Below are 14,073 nucleotides of genomic sequence, written 5' to 3' on the forward strand. Positions count from 1 at the left end.
TAAGTTGCATTGGTCAAGTATTTTGTTCCAGCAATGTGTAAAGTCACTAATGTGACCCCACACACATTCTTCCGAATGTTCGGATTATGCAGATTTTATATTTAAAATAAAACTGCATGTCTGCTTCAGAGTCAGGAAAGGAAAAACTAAAACTCAAATTAGAGCATTCTCCTGCAGTTTCTCAGCAACACTAGCATTGGAGATGTGTCAAGAAAGCCCTTTGCTAAACAAGACCGGAATTTACAAAGGGTCTATGACCGAATGAGTGTGTGAAAAACTGTGGGGTGACTAAACTTGTTTCCATCTGCAAGACTGGATACCTGTCATACACTTATGTGTACCAAGAATCTCAAGGTGAGCAATGTCAAGGTTCCCATTTCTCAAACTGACCTAACTGAGAAACTTTCTTCATCTTTCAGACCTTTCTGAAGGATGGACTCAGGAATATGGGAATATTAATACAACAGCATCAAGTATTAACAGTGTCTGATGTCAGAGATATCATCACAGTCAGTTCCATCTCATGACTTTGACAACTTTATTAAAGCAGAGATTATTTTCTCTTGGCTTTTTCATTTTTCCTCCTTTTTATTTATTCTTTTTCTTTAATACCATGCATCTCCATTCCATTCATTTCCCCATTCCTAAATATACAGTCTGTGCTCTTGCAACCTCCTTGAAGATGTCACTTGAGTTTTTCAAATGAAGAATGGGATCTCCCATTCATTCAGGTATCCCAGAAAGGCAGATCAAGATCTGATTTAGTGGAGAGTGTATCAAATTCCTTGCACACGAACAGCTCTGGCTGGTTATTTAGCATTTCCTAAATGTCCGTCACTTTTTTGTGGATGTGGTAATATTTCTATTACAATAATCAACTCAGGTCCTTGTGACTAGTACAATAATTCGGAGCATAGCCTAGTTCCTCACAGGGCTTTAGAAACGATGTCTGAGCAGAGGCAAGGGGTGTCCAGTTTCCTGGAGCAATGCTTGTATCCATACTATCCTCTGTTCATTTATAATGGCAAAAAACTTGCCAGCGCTTTTCTTCCTCACCCCTACCTTGTTGAAGCTGCGATAGAGAGGGATTAATTTATACTAATTCCACACGACAAGACCAAATCCATTTATCAGCAGTTTCCATTCCTTAGTGATGCATACAAACACTCCTTACTCTTGCATAAATTAAGATATGTGGCTGCCTCTGTAAGGAGCAGTAATAGACCCATTTATACGCAGGCACAGATCAGCAAGCATAAACCAAACAAGGAGCACTGAGGGTAGTGCCACTCATCTCTCCACTGCTGTTGGCTCTGCGCCGCTCACTCCTGGGTCTCCAAGAAGTGGCTAAGAGATGCAGAACTGGGAGGTGGAATAGACGGTACACTTTAGTCCGCAAAATGTAGAAACTAATATTCTCCAGAGGTGATAATTGCCCAACCGTGTTAATGCTGCCACTTTAAGCATGGTGACCCGAGTGTGTATGATGTAAGATTGAAAACCTCAACCTAGAAAAGTAGACAGGAGCAGGAGGTGGAAGCAAGGCTAAGTGAAAGGGTGTCAGTTGTGTCTGTGTGTGCACACACATGTGAGCATGTGTCTGCCTTCACATGAGTAAGAACAGGGTTAAGGTAACTCTTTGATCCCTGCACTCAGAAAGTAGACAGAGGCAGGCAGATCTCTGGGAGTTCAAGACCAGCCTGGTCTGCACAGTAAATTTCAGGGCAACTAGGTCTATATGTAGAGACCCTGTTTCAAAAGAAAAAAGAATAACAACAACAAAAAATTGAAGTCTTACTCTTTCAAATAATCTTTGTGGTTTTCTTAGCTGCACCTCACTTATATTCTGCTTGTGCTACAGGGGCCTTCTATGTGGGAATATGCTTCACTCACGTCTGACTGTCCTCATCTATGGCTTCTCTGGAACTCAATTTGTTCACAGAAAATTAGTGGTTTATATTAGATTACCTTTACATTATATTCTCGTTCCTTTCATATGATAATGATATTTTGATAGCAAAGAATGAAGGGATAGGGAGGCAGAGTTAATTCAAAACAATGCAGTGGCTGATTGTGGGGATTGTATGCAAATAAAAAGATAACATAATTGGTTGTGAGAAGACAGTTGTTCTTATCAACTGTCTGTCTGTCTGTCTTTCCATGTTCCACCTCTACCCATACATGCTATCAAAGTTTAAAAGCATAAGACCTAGAATCCTAAGTATTCTTTTAAAGCATGATATTTTACCTCATGTCACTTGAGAATTCTTTTTCTGTGCTGCCTATCACCTTTGCCTTAGCCCTTTTCCTGAGAAATATCTTTTCTAATTTCTTGGTCCTTTACACCAGGTGGGGCATATAGAAATTGTGAGTATTTGTGTGTGTTTGAGTGACTCAGTCTTCTTTCTTCCATTAACTAGTTGAAGTCCTATAGGGTGGCATTCAGCAGTGAGCACAGGAACTGCTTCTGCTTGTGTCATGTGGTTAATAGCCCCTGAGTTCTGTCTGTTAAAAACAGTCAAGATAATATACATAACAATGGAAAGAGTCCTTTTATCCCATGATATTCTGCCAATAGCAGCATGCAATCACATGCATTTCTGGGTTTTGTTGATGGCACCAAGGGCTAGAGCTTCATTTTCTTTGTTTAAATATAAAGCACCCGATTTTGGGTGTTCCACTGCACTGAGGTTGCCTAATCAGCTGTCACACAAGGACATGCTCTCACTGTACAAAACTGCTAGACTTACAGCAGAGACAGAACAAGAGGGTTACTTATATTCAGTGCCCGCTAAGAACTGATCCTCCTGCATAAATTAAAACCATTTCCTGAGAAAGAAACTTATACTTTCACTTTGCTTTATGGTCATATGAAATATGCTTTCTAGTAGTAACTGAAACTTAATCTTACAAAAATAAGACAGAGTAGATGCAACCATGGGTATTGCCTGAGACCATTAATATTGTAGTCATTTACTCCTGAACTTTTCTGCTTGGATGACCAGTGCATCACCCTTTTGGATCTCAATAGAGAAAAGTCATCAAAAAGGTGCTTAAAGGTCACCTGCATTTCTGGGTATTGGGCTTTGCTTAAATTGATAGAAGGTAAAGGTCAGTGTCCATGCTTCCACAAGGTGCAAGTGGATTGTTTTCAGGCTTGAACTATACCACGTTTGGCAATTGTCAGTTCTTGACATGATAAAAATTAATTGCAAACACTCATTACAAGAGCAAGAGGCTTGACCTTGCAGAAGAGATTTGGAGTCGAGGAGTGATAGTTTATCATAGAACTGCCATGTAAAGACAACTCGGAGACAGAACCTTGGGCATGCAGGATTTCAGCTTAGTCCATGAGGAAGTACATGCTCTTGGGGTGCTGGAGTTCCTGGGATATGGTATTATAAATTTCAGATATTGTTGGGCTCCAATACTACTCTTCCCCAGAATCAGGGTATTGGCATTCCCAAGCATTCACTTGACCACAAACTTCCTGCCCTCCCTCACACACAAAAAAATGTTAGCATGCTCATTAGATTTCTAATTCTGTCTTGTAATTGCCAAGGATTAGATATGACTAATTCATATCCCCCACACACAAACTTCTTATTTATGGTTGACTGCTTTTCTACTCAGTGGAGAAAGCTTATGTACAATACATACAACGTACAGGAAATCATAATCATAATCTTTATACAAATGCAGACCATTCCTGACTTACAGTGTTCATCTTCTACTGCTTCTACCTGACAGTCTTGTGGGACTGTACCGATAGAGCCATTGTGCTGCTCCTTTTAGTATCCTACTCAGTAAATTGCATAAGCATTTAATGCTTTATTTGAAAATACTTTTCTTTCAGTGATTTTTATCCAAACAAGTGTTAAGTTCAGGCAAAGACTTCATTGACCTCTGTGGAGTAGGTTCTGTGTTTGATAGTTTCATCTCACAGTGGCTTTTTAGCAGGATGTAACCCCAACAGTAATGTGTTGGTTAATTAATAATAATGACACAGCAATGTTAGAATGAAAGAAAATACTTCCAAAGACACTGATGAGTATATATAACAACACAATCCTCACAGCTATCCAGGTATGTACTATTATTCTTTAGCTACATTCGATGCATTAAGGTGAAGCAACCAGCCCAAGTCTATACAGTAGGCAATTGCTTGAGTAGAGCTAGGACACCTATTTTCCCTTGATCCACTGAAAGGCTTGGATATAGCAGCTGGAGCATTCTCAAGATGGTGACACGTTTGGATGCATGTTTATTTGTGTGTCATGCATTGTGCCTATATATCCCACATGTTTTCCTGGGGTTTACGAAGCTTGTGTGTGAACAATATGGACTACTCAATACTCTACTAATGTTTGTACTTGTCTATTCCCCCAGCCCCACTGGTGGACCTCACTCCAACCCACAGTGGATCTGCCATGCTGATGTTGCTCTCAGTGGTGTTTGTGGGGCTGGCAGTATTTGTCATCTACAAGTTTAAAAGGTACGTATTCTCCCCCTCCATCCCCTTCCCCCAACTTTTTACCTCTTTCTGACAGGTTCAGAAGCAGTAAATCCCAGTGAAACTCACCTCTATAACAGAGCAGTGATACTTTCTGTTAATGTTTTTAGGAAGATCCCGGGGATTAATGTTTATGCCCAGATGCAGAATGAGAAAGAACAAGAACTGATCAGTCCAGTCAGTCACACTGAAGGCAGGCCAAGTGTCACTCACACTGACCTCAGGAGGCCTGGCCAGCCTGTAGATGAGAAGGTGGAATCGCAGCTCCTAGGTAAATGAAGCCCAGTGGCCATAGCTGCCCAGGCTGAGTAGTCAACACTAACCCGCCATCTAATCCCTTTTTTGGCTTCACATAACCCCTTTTTTCCTGCTCTAATCCTCACAAGAGAAACAGCTAAAATGCCCCCTTTCTTGCTCTTTTCTGGCTTTTTTACTCTCACTAAAATTCCCCCCCCCCTTTCAAAAACTCTGTTCTAAAACACCAAGCTTCAAAGTTTATGAGCAACGAGCATCTAGGTTTTTCACGGCTACTGTTTAAGGAGGAAAAGCTTCAGGGTCTGGGGGAGGTAGGGAGGATGTAAGGCAGTAACCAGGGTCTCAACAAAACTAAGCAGTCTCTACTACAGACATTTCCGAGAGAGACCAAAATGCTTTAGAAGTTCAGAAGAGCCCAAGATAAGGAAACTGACTAGCCTGAGCAGTAGGAAGCATTTTTTGTTGTTGCTGTTTTGTTCTGTTTTTGTCCAATGGCTGTCTTGGGATTATTGCCCTGGAAATGTGGAAACTGACAACCAGGAAGGGCATGCAGTTTGTAGAATACTTAGGATTTGAGGATGCTAAGAAGCCAACTGGAGATTTAGGCTAGAGAGGACCCCACAGATGTCCTCTGTGTTGAATACCAGTTTTGGCATTAGATGACAATGCAGCTTTGTTTACCTGGAGCCTAAGCTAGTGAAGCCTGAAGCTCAGTTGCTAAATCTTATGTATTTCAGAAGATGTTTTTGAGGAACTAAGACAAAAGTCATGGAAGACCATTGCTGATCCCATTTTCCTCCTTGGGTCCTGCTGTCAATGACTCACTAAGATGGGGAAATTTTATGTTAGCTGATGCTTCATGCTAAAGTCATGGTGCCAGATTACCCAGAATGCCTTAACAGAAAAGAGTTTTACTATCTTACTTGGGAACAAATGAATTTAAGTGGATATGAGAAAAGTCTGTGGTTGTATTAGAGGACGTTTAAATGCAATGAGTAGCATTAGCCAGAGATAATAACAGTGGCAGCCACATCTTGTGTCCAATTTTCACAGTTCATTTTTTTTCATTTGGTGGAGATAGGCTGATGAAAAGACACGATAGGTTTGGGTTAAAAAAGCCTTTCTGTCTTACTGTCCAGTGTAACACCATGTACTCTGCCTATTCTGTCTCACATGCTGCATTATTCGGGGTGGGGAGGGAGTCATTTGGTTCTCTGTGTCCATTTCTATAGTGTGAATCACAGTGGCTGTTTATTAAAGTAGCAGTTCCTCCTTTGCTGGCAACATCTCGCAGCACATTGCAGTCTCTGACACCTTTCCATTTCCAGTGTCATTAAATGAGTAAGTGTCACACGTTTTCTCTTAGGAGAGTAGCTTTACCCTCCCCTCCCTCCCCTTCTTCTCAACCTGGTGACTCATCTCTCCGATTGCAAAGACCAAGACAAGCCACTCCACCTTCATCGCCAAAGCGGGGATCTGCTGGGGCACAATTTGCAATTTAAGGAAAACCCCAAAGACTACAGGAGACCTGCTGATCAGAAAAGAATCTCGCTCTTGTCAAGTCCATCATCCTTCATGACCACTAACTTTATGTTTTTTTTTCTTCTGTTGTTCTGTTTCCTATTTTGCCAGGAAGTATTTCCATAGTTGCTGAGAATCAAAGCACAAAAGAAATCCCTACCTATGTAAATGTTTGCGTGGAGGACGCCAGTAAAACAAACAAACAAAAAATAAAGTAAAAACAATCAAAATCTAAACTAATAAATAAACACTCACTGCATCGGGACTCTTAAATTCTTCAGACACAGACAACAAGGGTTTTAGCTTTAAGCCTGTGCATGTGGACAATACCTTGAGAACACACTCGGAGGGGCAGTGTACAGGTGCTCTATTTTAATGGAAAACACCCCCTCCCTCTCCTCTTTTTCTGATCGGTCATGTTTGTAGAAAATTCATAACATATGTAGGCCAAGGAAATCTGCATGTATTTTTGGAAATATCCTTGGCTCTAGATTTAACAGCTATTTTAGCACTTCAGGCTGGTGGTTGGTTAGCCAACCCCAGTCTTTTCACAAGACACAAAGACACGCACAGGAGTTTGAAACCCTGAGCTGCTTCTCTGTTTTCCTTCTTGTTACTTTTCCTTTCTGAGTTAGTGTTAGTGGCTATGTTGGTCAGCAGTGACAACAGGCTTATTTCTCTCCATTCTCTGTGGCTACTGAGAGAAAGATCCTGGTTAAAGGTCCATATCCCTGTAGACAGGTTCAATAGGAACAGAAGGGAGGCTGGGAAAGCAACACATATCAGAAATGGACCTTTGTTTCCTGATCAACTTTTCTTCTTGCCCCAAGTAATGTAAAAATAAAGAGGAAAAAATGGGATTTTTTTCCAGTAAATATTTGTTATTTCACCTCCCATTTGTTGGTTATGTATGTGTGAACATGTTTCTCTTGATGATTTTCTATTTTTCCTCCTTTACCCTATTATTTCAACTGCTCTCACCTTTTCTCCTCAAATGTGTTGCTAGATTTTGGACATTATACCTAATATTTCCTAAAACTGGCCTAGGCCTTGCCAACACTAATGCCATCTATCACAAGAAGTCATCTATATCAGTTTTCTACACTCCCACGCATGTCAGCGTCACTGCGCTCTGGCCAGGCTGCGTCTTGCCCAGCTGGCTTCAGTTACATTTCCTCTTTGTCTCTTCTTCTAGAACCTTCTTTTGCCAAATACCTCTGTCTTTCCCACCTGGAAACATATACTGTGTGTGAAAGAGTTGATACATGCAAAGCAACCCAAATCTGGCCATATACTTTGGAAAGTAAAACATATAGATAAGTAGTGGTGGTTTTGCACATTAACAAAACTCCTATGTGGTCTGAGTCTAGAAGATTCTCATGAGACATATTTTGAATGTGTGACTATACTGCAGGGTAATATGTTCTATGATAGTTGCTGTTATCTGTTATTTCCTCTCTATAATAACCATATTTGTAAAATAAAACTGATTTTTAACCAGAATCAGAATCAGGTTAATGGACTTAATATATAAAAGTGTTGAAAAAATATAAAAATCAAATGAGTCTTCTCTTATATCTGGATGAGACTTTGATCATTTTAGATGATCTCACTGATTTCCTGTGTTCATTCTGATCTTCCGGTGTCATGGTATTTTTAAGGAAAAAAATAAGTTAATATAAAGGAAGTATAGCTGCTTACAGAAAAGTAAGGCTTACAACCCCGAGATCCTCAAAGCAAAAGAAAATCAGTTTCCTCAAAGGAATTATGAAAGGAGGTCTGCAGAAAGGAGCAGAGCCTGTGCTCCTCCCAAAGTCCTTCTGTGTGACTGAAGTCTCTTTATGTCTCTGGACTGAAAAAAGCCCACTCTCAAGTTAGAATGAGAGATGCTCTAGTAGACTAGTTCCAGAACCTTCCTCCTTGACTGTGTGCCAAAGCCAACAACAGGGTATCTTCAAGGGCCTAGGTGTATCGCAGTGACCAGTATGACTCCTGCCCTTGTGTGGTTGGTGGTGCAATGATCACATGACCCCTGCACACACATGTATGGCTGAGGAAAGAGTAGAGTAGGAAAGCTGTAGCCGGAGGTTATGCAAGCAGAAAGCTTTATGATAGAAGATGTCCCATGGGACTTTGTGCAGTAAATTATTCCTGAGGATATAATCAACCAATCTCAACCTTCTAGGCTTCCTATCTCATAGGAAAAAAAATCTTCTTTGATTCTCTTCAATTGGAGTCTTCTATATTTAACATGGAAGACAAAGTATTTGTAAACCAAAATACGTTCACTCAAACCAGCATAGGGAATCCTCAGAGTTGCAGTTCAAACTATTTTAATTAGAAAATCATTATCAAAAAATGAAAGACCCCTCTTGATTTAGCATAGTGCCTTGCCTAGAATATTGTGAAAATTATTTGTCAATGAAATTGCAGTGAGTGAATGAAGAGTCATAGGGAAGAAGGGGCTGTATGTAAGTCTTCCTTTGAAATAGAGATGGACATGAGATACCTGGCATCCTGGAAAGTGACCAAAGTGGTCTATGAAAGATTCAGCCTCTCCAGTGTCCTCGTGTTCCTCTCCCTGTAGCTCCCTCCCACCTGTAGGTGACTGATGAAGGGGAACTCATAGATTCTGTAACCTTGGCCAGTGGCTCTCAAAGTGTAAAGCTTAAGATGATACTATCATCATCATGTACACTTGTTTAAAATTCAGATTCAAACTAGACTGATACAGACCCTGCTATTTTGAAAATTCTAGTGGACCAATTGTATTGTTTTCTTTTTATGGGTAATGGTGGCTCTAACAATCTCTGTTTCAACAAGCCATCCAGGTGATTATGTTATATGCTCAGTTTGAGACCCTCTATACCAGGCCTTGTAGTAGAATCCCAAGGAGAAAGGAGCATTGAGAACCTACAAGTGGGAGGGACCCAAGTGCCTACCTCTCACTAATAGCAGCCGCAAATGCAATGAGCAGTCTCGGTGAATGTAAGGCCAAAGGAGTGTGGGAGGAACACACAGAAGGTAAGAATCAGGACAAGCTAAAAACTGAATACCGCAACATTTCTTACAAGCCCAGAGGGCAAACTGTGCACGCTGTACCCTGAATTATCCACCAACATTTCCCCCTTGCCTTATTCCTAATTGGATTCACTGTCCAAATTGCAGAGGTTTGTTTTGATTTTTTCCCCAGAATTTCCAAACAGCAACTTTGAAAGCAATGGGGTGCTTGGCAGCTGTTCTGTGTTTTCCAGGATTCCAACTGAGCATTGAAACCCCTCATTTGCCAACTTATTTTTATAGAAAGTCAATTTAAAAAAAAATGAAAGTTTTCTTATAGCATTGGAACTACTTCTAATTTTAAAATGACTTTTTTGATGTATTTTTTTGTTAAATACTATGTAGTGTAATGTATAATTGCTCTTGTTTATTGCTTTTACAATCATATTTATTAAACAGATAATGTCTCTAAAGTCTTGGCCTCAATGTGTTTATTTAATATCAAAACATGGTCTAGAATTTTTATAAAAATGTGATATAAGACTTCATAAATGCTAATTTGTTAGAACACCTTTACCTCTGAATGCTTGAGTTTTTGCACTCATAACGTGCTCTATTCCATGAATTCTATTTGTATCTCAGTTGACTGTAAAATAACTGTCACTTTATTCAAGCACAGTGTTGCATTTGAAGATCACTCCAAAATGGTTACTTTGAAAGAAGCAATATGTTTGTTGTTATTAGTTCAAATTTTCACATCATGAATAAGGAACAAAGTTATTAAAACCCCTTGTAGCTACCAAAGGATAGAACATGAATATAATGAGATGAAAATTAGGTCATGCTAAGGGCTCTTAGGGTAGGACAGAAAGAGCTTTGCATTTATAACTGGAGGAGGGGCTTCTCATCAAGATGTTCAGTTGTGAGACCTTGAGCAAATTGTTTTTAATATACACAGGATGCAGTGTCTTCTTGAATATGATGAGGAGGAAGATGACCCCTTCTAGCTTTGACATTTTCTGTAGGGAAGTCATTCCCAAAAGAGCTTGATTGGTGGTTTGCAATTAGTGGAAGATAAAAACGTGGACTAGATCCAAATATTTTCAGACACGTGGCTTGTTTACATAATGGAAATCTCATTGGATACATGTTGTTCCTCGTATGGCGTCTATGAACACTAAACTGTCCGTTGCCTTCCCTATTGTCTACTGGGGTTGGATTGTTGATGCTGATTAGGCCAGTTTCAGAATGAGAGTGAGAATTCTGACTATTTGTAGCCTTCTTTTAACCTTACACATCAAGTACCCAGATGCTTCAGTCTTTTCCAGGCCAGAAAGTAGGCTAGCTGTTCTGTATTCTTAGGGCAGACCATCTCTTGTGTCAGTCAGAGTGGAGTTAAAAAAAAAAAAACAGAAAATGACCCTAGGTAATTCCTAAAGAAGTGATTAAACATGGGATTGTTGCTTAAATAGCAGAAGAGCCTACTTGCTGACAAAGAGCACATAAGCCTCAAGAGGAAGTCTCTAATTTTGTAAAGCTGAGGGCACATGGGTAATGCTGGAGTACTTGGGCCAGGATAAATAGGTTGAAACTGAAGACACAGCACCTATGTCTGGCCAGGGCTCAAGCCATGAAGGATACACCGCTAAGACTAATAATGCTACCCAGGCTAAGGACAATGGAAGAGATGGACCTTTTTTAACTCTTGCCCTTGTGGGCATTAAGAGATGCCATCTAATGAGACAGAGACTAGAACGGGGGTATAGAAGATGAATTTGAAAGTGCAGATAAGTAAGTGCAGCAACACTTCTGCCAAGTTCAAGCGAGACCAAACGGACAGAGGTCCCCGGGCTCACACACAGATTAAATTGACATGCCCTTCTCTGCCTTGTTTGTCATGCCCACGTATTTAGATGGTTGACATTATGACTATATGAGTATAGCCTATTATATTTTCTTCCCAAATCCCATGCTCATTTAGGCAAGGATCTATATTTTATCTTATTCTTTCCATTCCTTTGGCATCTAGCACTGGACATTGCCATTAGAGGGCACTAGATAAATGTTTGATGAAAGTCAATCCTTGAATTTTAGCTTAGCATTGTCAGTAAGTCCATTTTATTTAGCACTGATCTCTGAGGTGGCTTCACAGGGCAAGCCTAACCCAGCTGGTACCTCTAATTACATGTCCAATCGCTATTTGTCAAGAATCAACACCTCCCTGCCCTTCTTCTCCGCTAGTGCTCAAACTGCTGTGTTCAGTGAGCTATTCTTAGACATTAATTTAAGTAAAATAATTGCTGTTTAGGAAAAAAGGAAAAAAATACTAGCTAGAAAGTGGAATGAAAAATCAAAGCCCTAAATTTGGTCTCCGAATCATCAACAGAAATGGGTGTTTGAAAAATATACATTTGGGACTGGCAAGGTAACTTCAGAGGGTAGAGATGTTAGAGATGTTTGTACATACTCTGGCAATGAACTGAACTCAATCCAGATCCCACCACGTGGCAGAAGTGAACTGACTCCCAAGAATGGTCCTCTTACCTCTACAGATTCACTTTGGTATGCATGCATCTGTACACACACACACACACACACACACACACACACACACACAATTATTTAATTAAAAAAGAAGAGTGTAGGTTTAGATGTTGTTTTCATTATAACAGAATCCCAAAATGATTCCAGGTGGAAAAAGTCAAGAAAATTTCTATTTTAAATATTGTATACACTGATAGGAATCTGTGGTTTACTGAATATAGATATAAATTGATCTGTATATGCAAACATAGCTATAGACCACGTGATAATACAACTGCCAATAAGGTAGATATTTTATAGCTGCATTCATAAAGTATGCATGCTAATGGGGACACAAAAGAAATTGTATAATTCACTATAACCTATATAAGCATTTTACATATACGATAGTTTCAATGCACTGAGATGTAAAAATAAAACATGATACTCATTAGAGTGATAGGGGCAGGAATAAGGGATAGGAGAGTTTGCCTTCAGAAACAAAAATGTCTCAATGTCCAGGGAACAACTTTTCTTGAATTTGAAAGGTTGAAAACCGGACATTCTGTTTGAAGACAAAATGCATGGCTCCAGTTTTCAACTTAACCCTAGGATCACATCACTCAGAAAACAAAAACAATTAAGAGTGCATCTGAGTTCTGGACAAAATAGAATTCACATGCTCAAGAGGCAAAAAGATCGCCACACTGTGCAATACAGCACAATAGAGTTCTCCAGATCACACAGCATCACATGGAAAATCCAGCAAACACCCTCTTAGAAGACCTCAGAGTCATGGTCCTGGAAGTACAAAAAGGTGCAAAACCTAATTAATAGATATAAACTACATTAAACTGGGAGGGCAGATTGGTCTTTTGTTTGTGCTGTAATAGGCCAGGTGGTAGTTTAAAGGTAACTTGATCTGTCCTAGGTACAGAGGCAGGAGGATCACCAGTTGCCTTAGCTGCTTAAGGCCACCAACCCCAAACCAAAAGAAAGATGAAGTATTTGAATATGGTAGCAAAAGGAAGAAGTCATCTGCGGTAGGAAAGGTAAAAGAATAAGGCAACCCTCATAGTTATCATTATTTCAGCCTGAGGCACCTAGATAAGTCTGGCAGCCCCACCCACCTCACTATACCTGGAAGCAGCACACAGTTTACCGATTTTCCAGCAACTCACATTTGACAAGCTGACTCTGCTCCCAAGAATGGTAAACTATCATTGGACTGCACTACAGAAGGTTGTGTGAAGCCAATATTTAAGTTTCTCTGTGACAAGAGAAGGGATTTTAAAGATAGGCATACATTTCCAGATAATAAAACCATGTCATGAACAACACTAAGTTATTTAAATATGTGAATGTGTATGTACCTGCTTAAATAATTATATATAATATCTATCTATCTATCATCTATCTATATATATATGTATATACATATATACAGCTTTTAGGTGTAGAAAAAGACTTAATGACTGCATATAAACAAATTGAAGACAACATGACAGAATTGTATTTAACATGGATGGTTTCCATTAACATTATTTTTCTAGAGACTGGAGAGATGGCTCAGCAGTTAAGAACATTGGCTGCTCTTGCAGAGGACCCGGGTTCAATTCTCAGCACCAACAAGGTGGCTCACAAGCATCTGTAACTCCAGTTCCAAGAGATCCGACACCCTCTTCTGACCTCCACGGGCAACAGGAACACATGTGGTGTACAGATATACATCCAGCCAAAACACCCATACACATAAAATAAAAATAAAATTATTTTTCTTAAGTAGAGGCATAAGAAACTTTTTTGTGATATGAGAAGTGCAGCATTTAAAATGCCACAGGATGAAGTAATAGTTTGTACAGAAATCACAGGGCAAGGAAACACATCAGTAACAATGGTCTAACTTGCCTAACAGTCAGTTTAATCACCAATAAATGCCACAAAATGTGAATATGTGCACATATATAAATAAGGAGTACTGAATAAAAATATCTAAAAACAGTTGCCCTTGTTATTTCTAATTTCTAAAACCATGCATGTTTTAGTTCCCTTCATCTTTGAAGTGACCATGTAGTCTTCATACACTTGAACAAAACCTACTTTAGAAAGTTATGAAAGACATTATTATAAGGGACTCTATATGCTTATTAAACTAATAATATAATTGTAAGCTGTACATAAAGTTCCTAGGAGCATCATAATTATAAAAGTGTATAAATATTCTAAAATTAAACAACTCTGAATATCATTTTTATCAATTG

General features: G+C 39.4%; 1 protein-coding gene across 7 annotated transcripts in view; it reads left to right on the plus strand.

Moving 5' to 3' along the window:
- Sorcs1 (sortilin related VPS10 domain containing receptor 1) overlaps nucleotides 1-13,813 on the plus strand; it is a 520,023-nt gene extending 506,210 nt beyond the window's left edge. Inside the window, exons 25-27 of one of the 7 annotated variants that reach the window (XM_005063473.4) lie at nucleotides 4,390-4,495; nucleotides 4,624-4,784; nucleotides 6,401-9,762. In XM_005063473.4, coding sequence (XP_005063530.1) covers nucleotides 4,390-4,495; nucleotides 4,624-4,784; nucleotides 6,401-6,507 — 374 coding nt within the window. In that variant the 3' untranslated portion in view covers nucleotides 6,508-9,762. The other 6 variants (XM_040743137.1, XM_005063475.4, XM_040743123.1 and 3 more) reach the window with 6 other exon arrangements.
- The last annotated feature ends 260 nt before the right edge of the window (nucleotides 13,814-14,073 follow it).

This window comes from Mesocricetus auratus, unplaced genomic scaffold, assembly GCF_017639785.1.
Source record: "Mesocricetus auratus isolate SY011 unplaced genomic scaffold, BCM_Maur_2.0 Super-Scaffold_4256, whole genome shotgun sequence".
In the NCBI taxonomy this organism is placed as follows: Eukaryota; Metazoa; Chordata; class Mammalia; order Rodentia; family Cricetidae; genus Mesocricetus; species Mesocricetus auratus.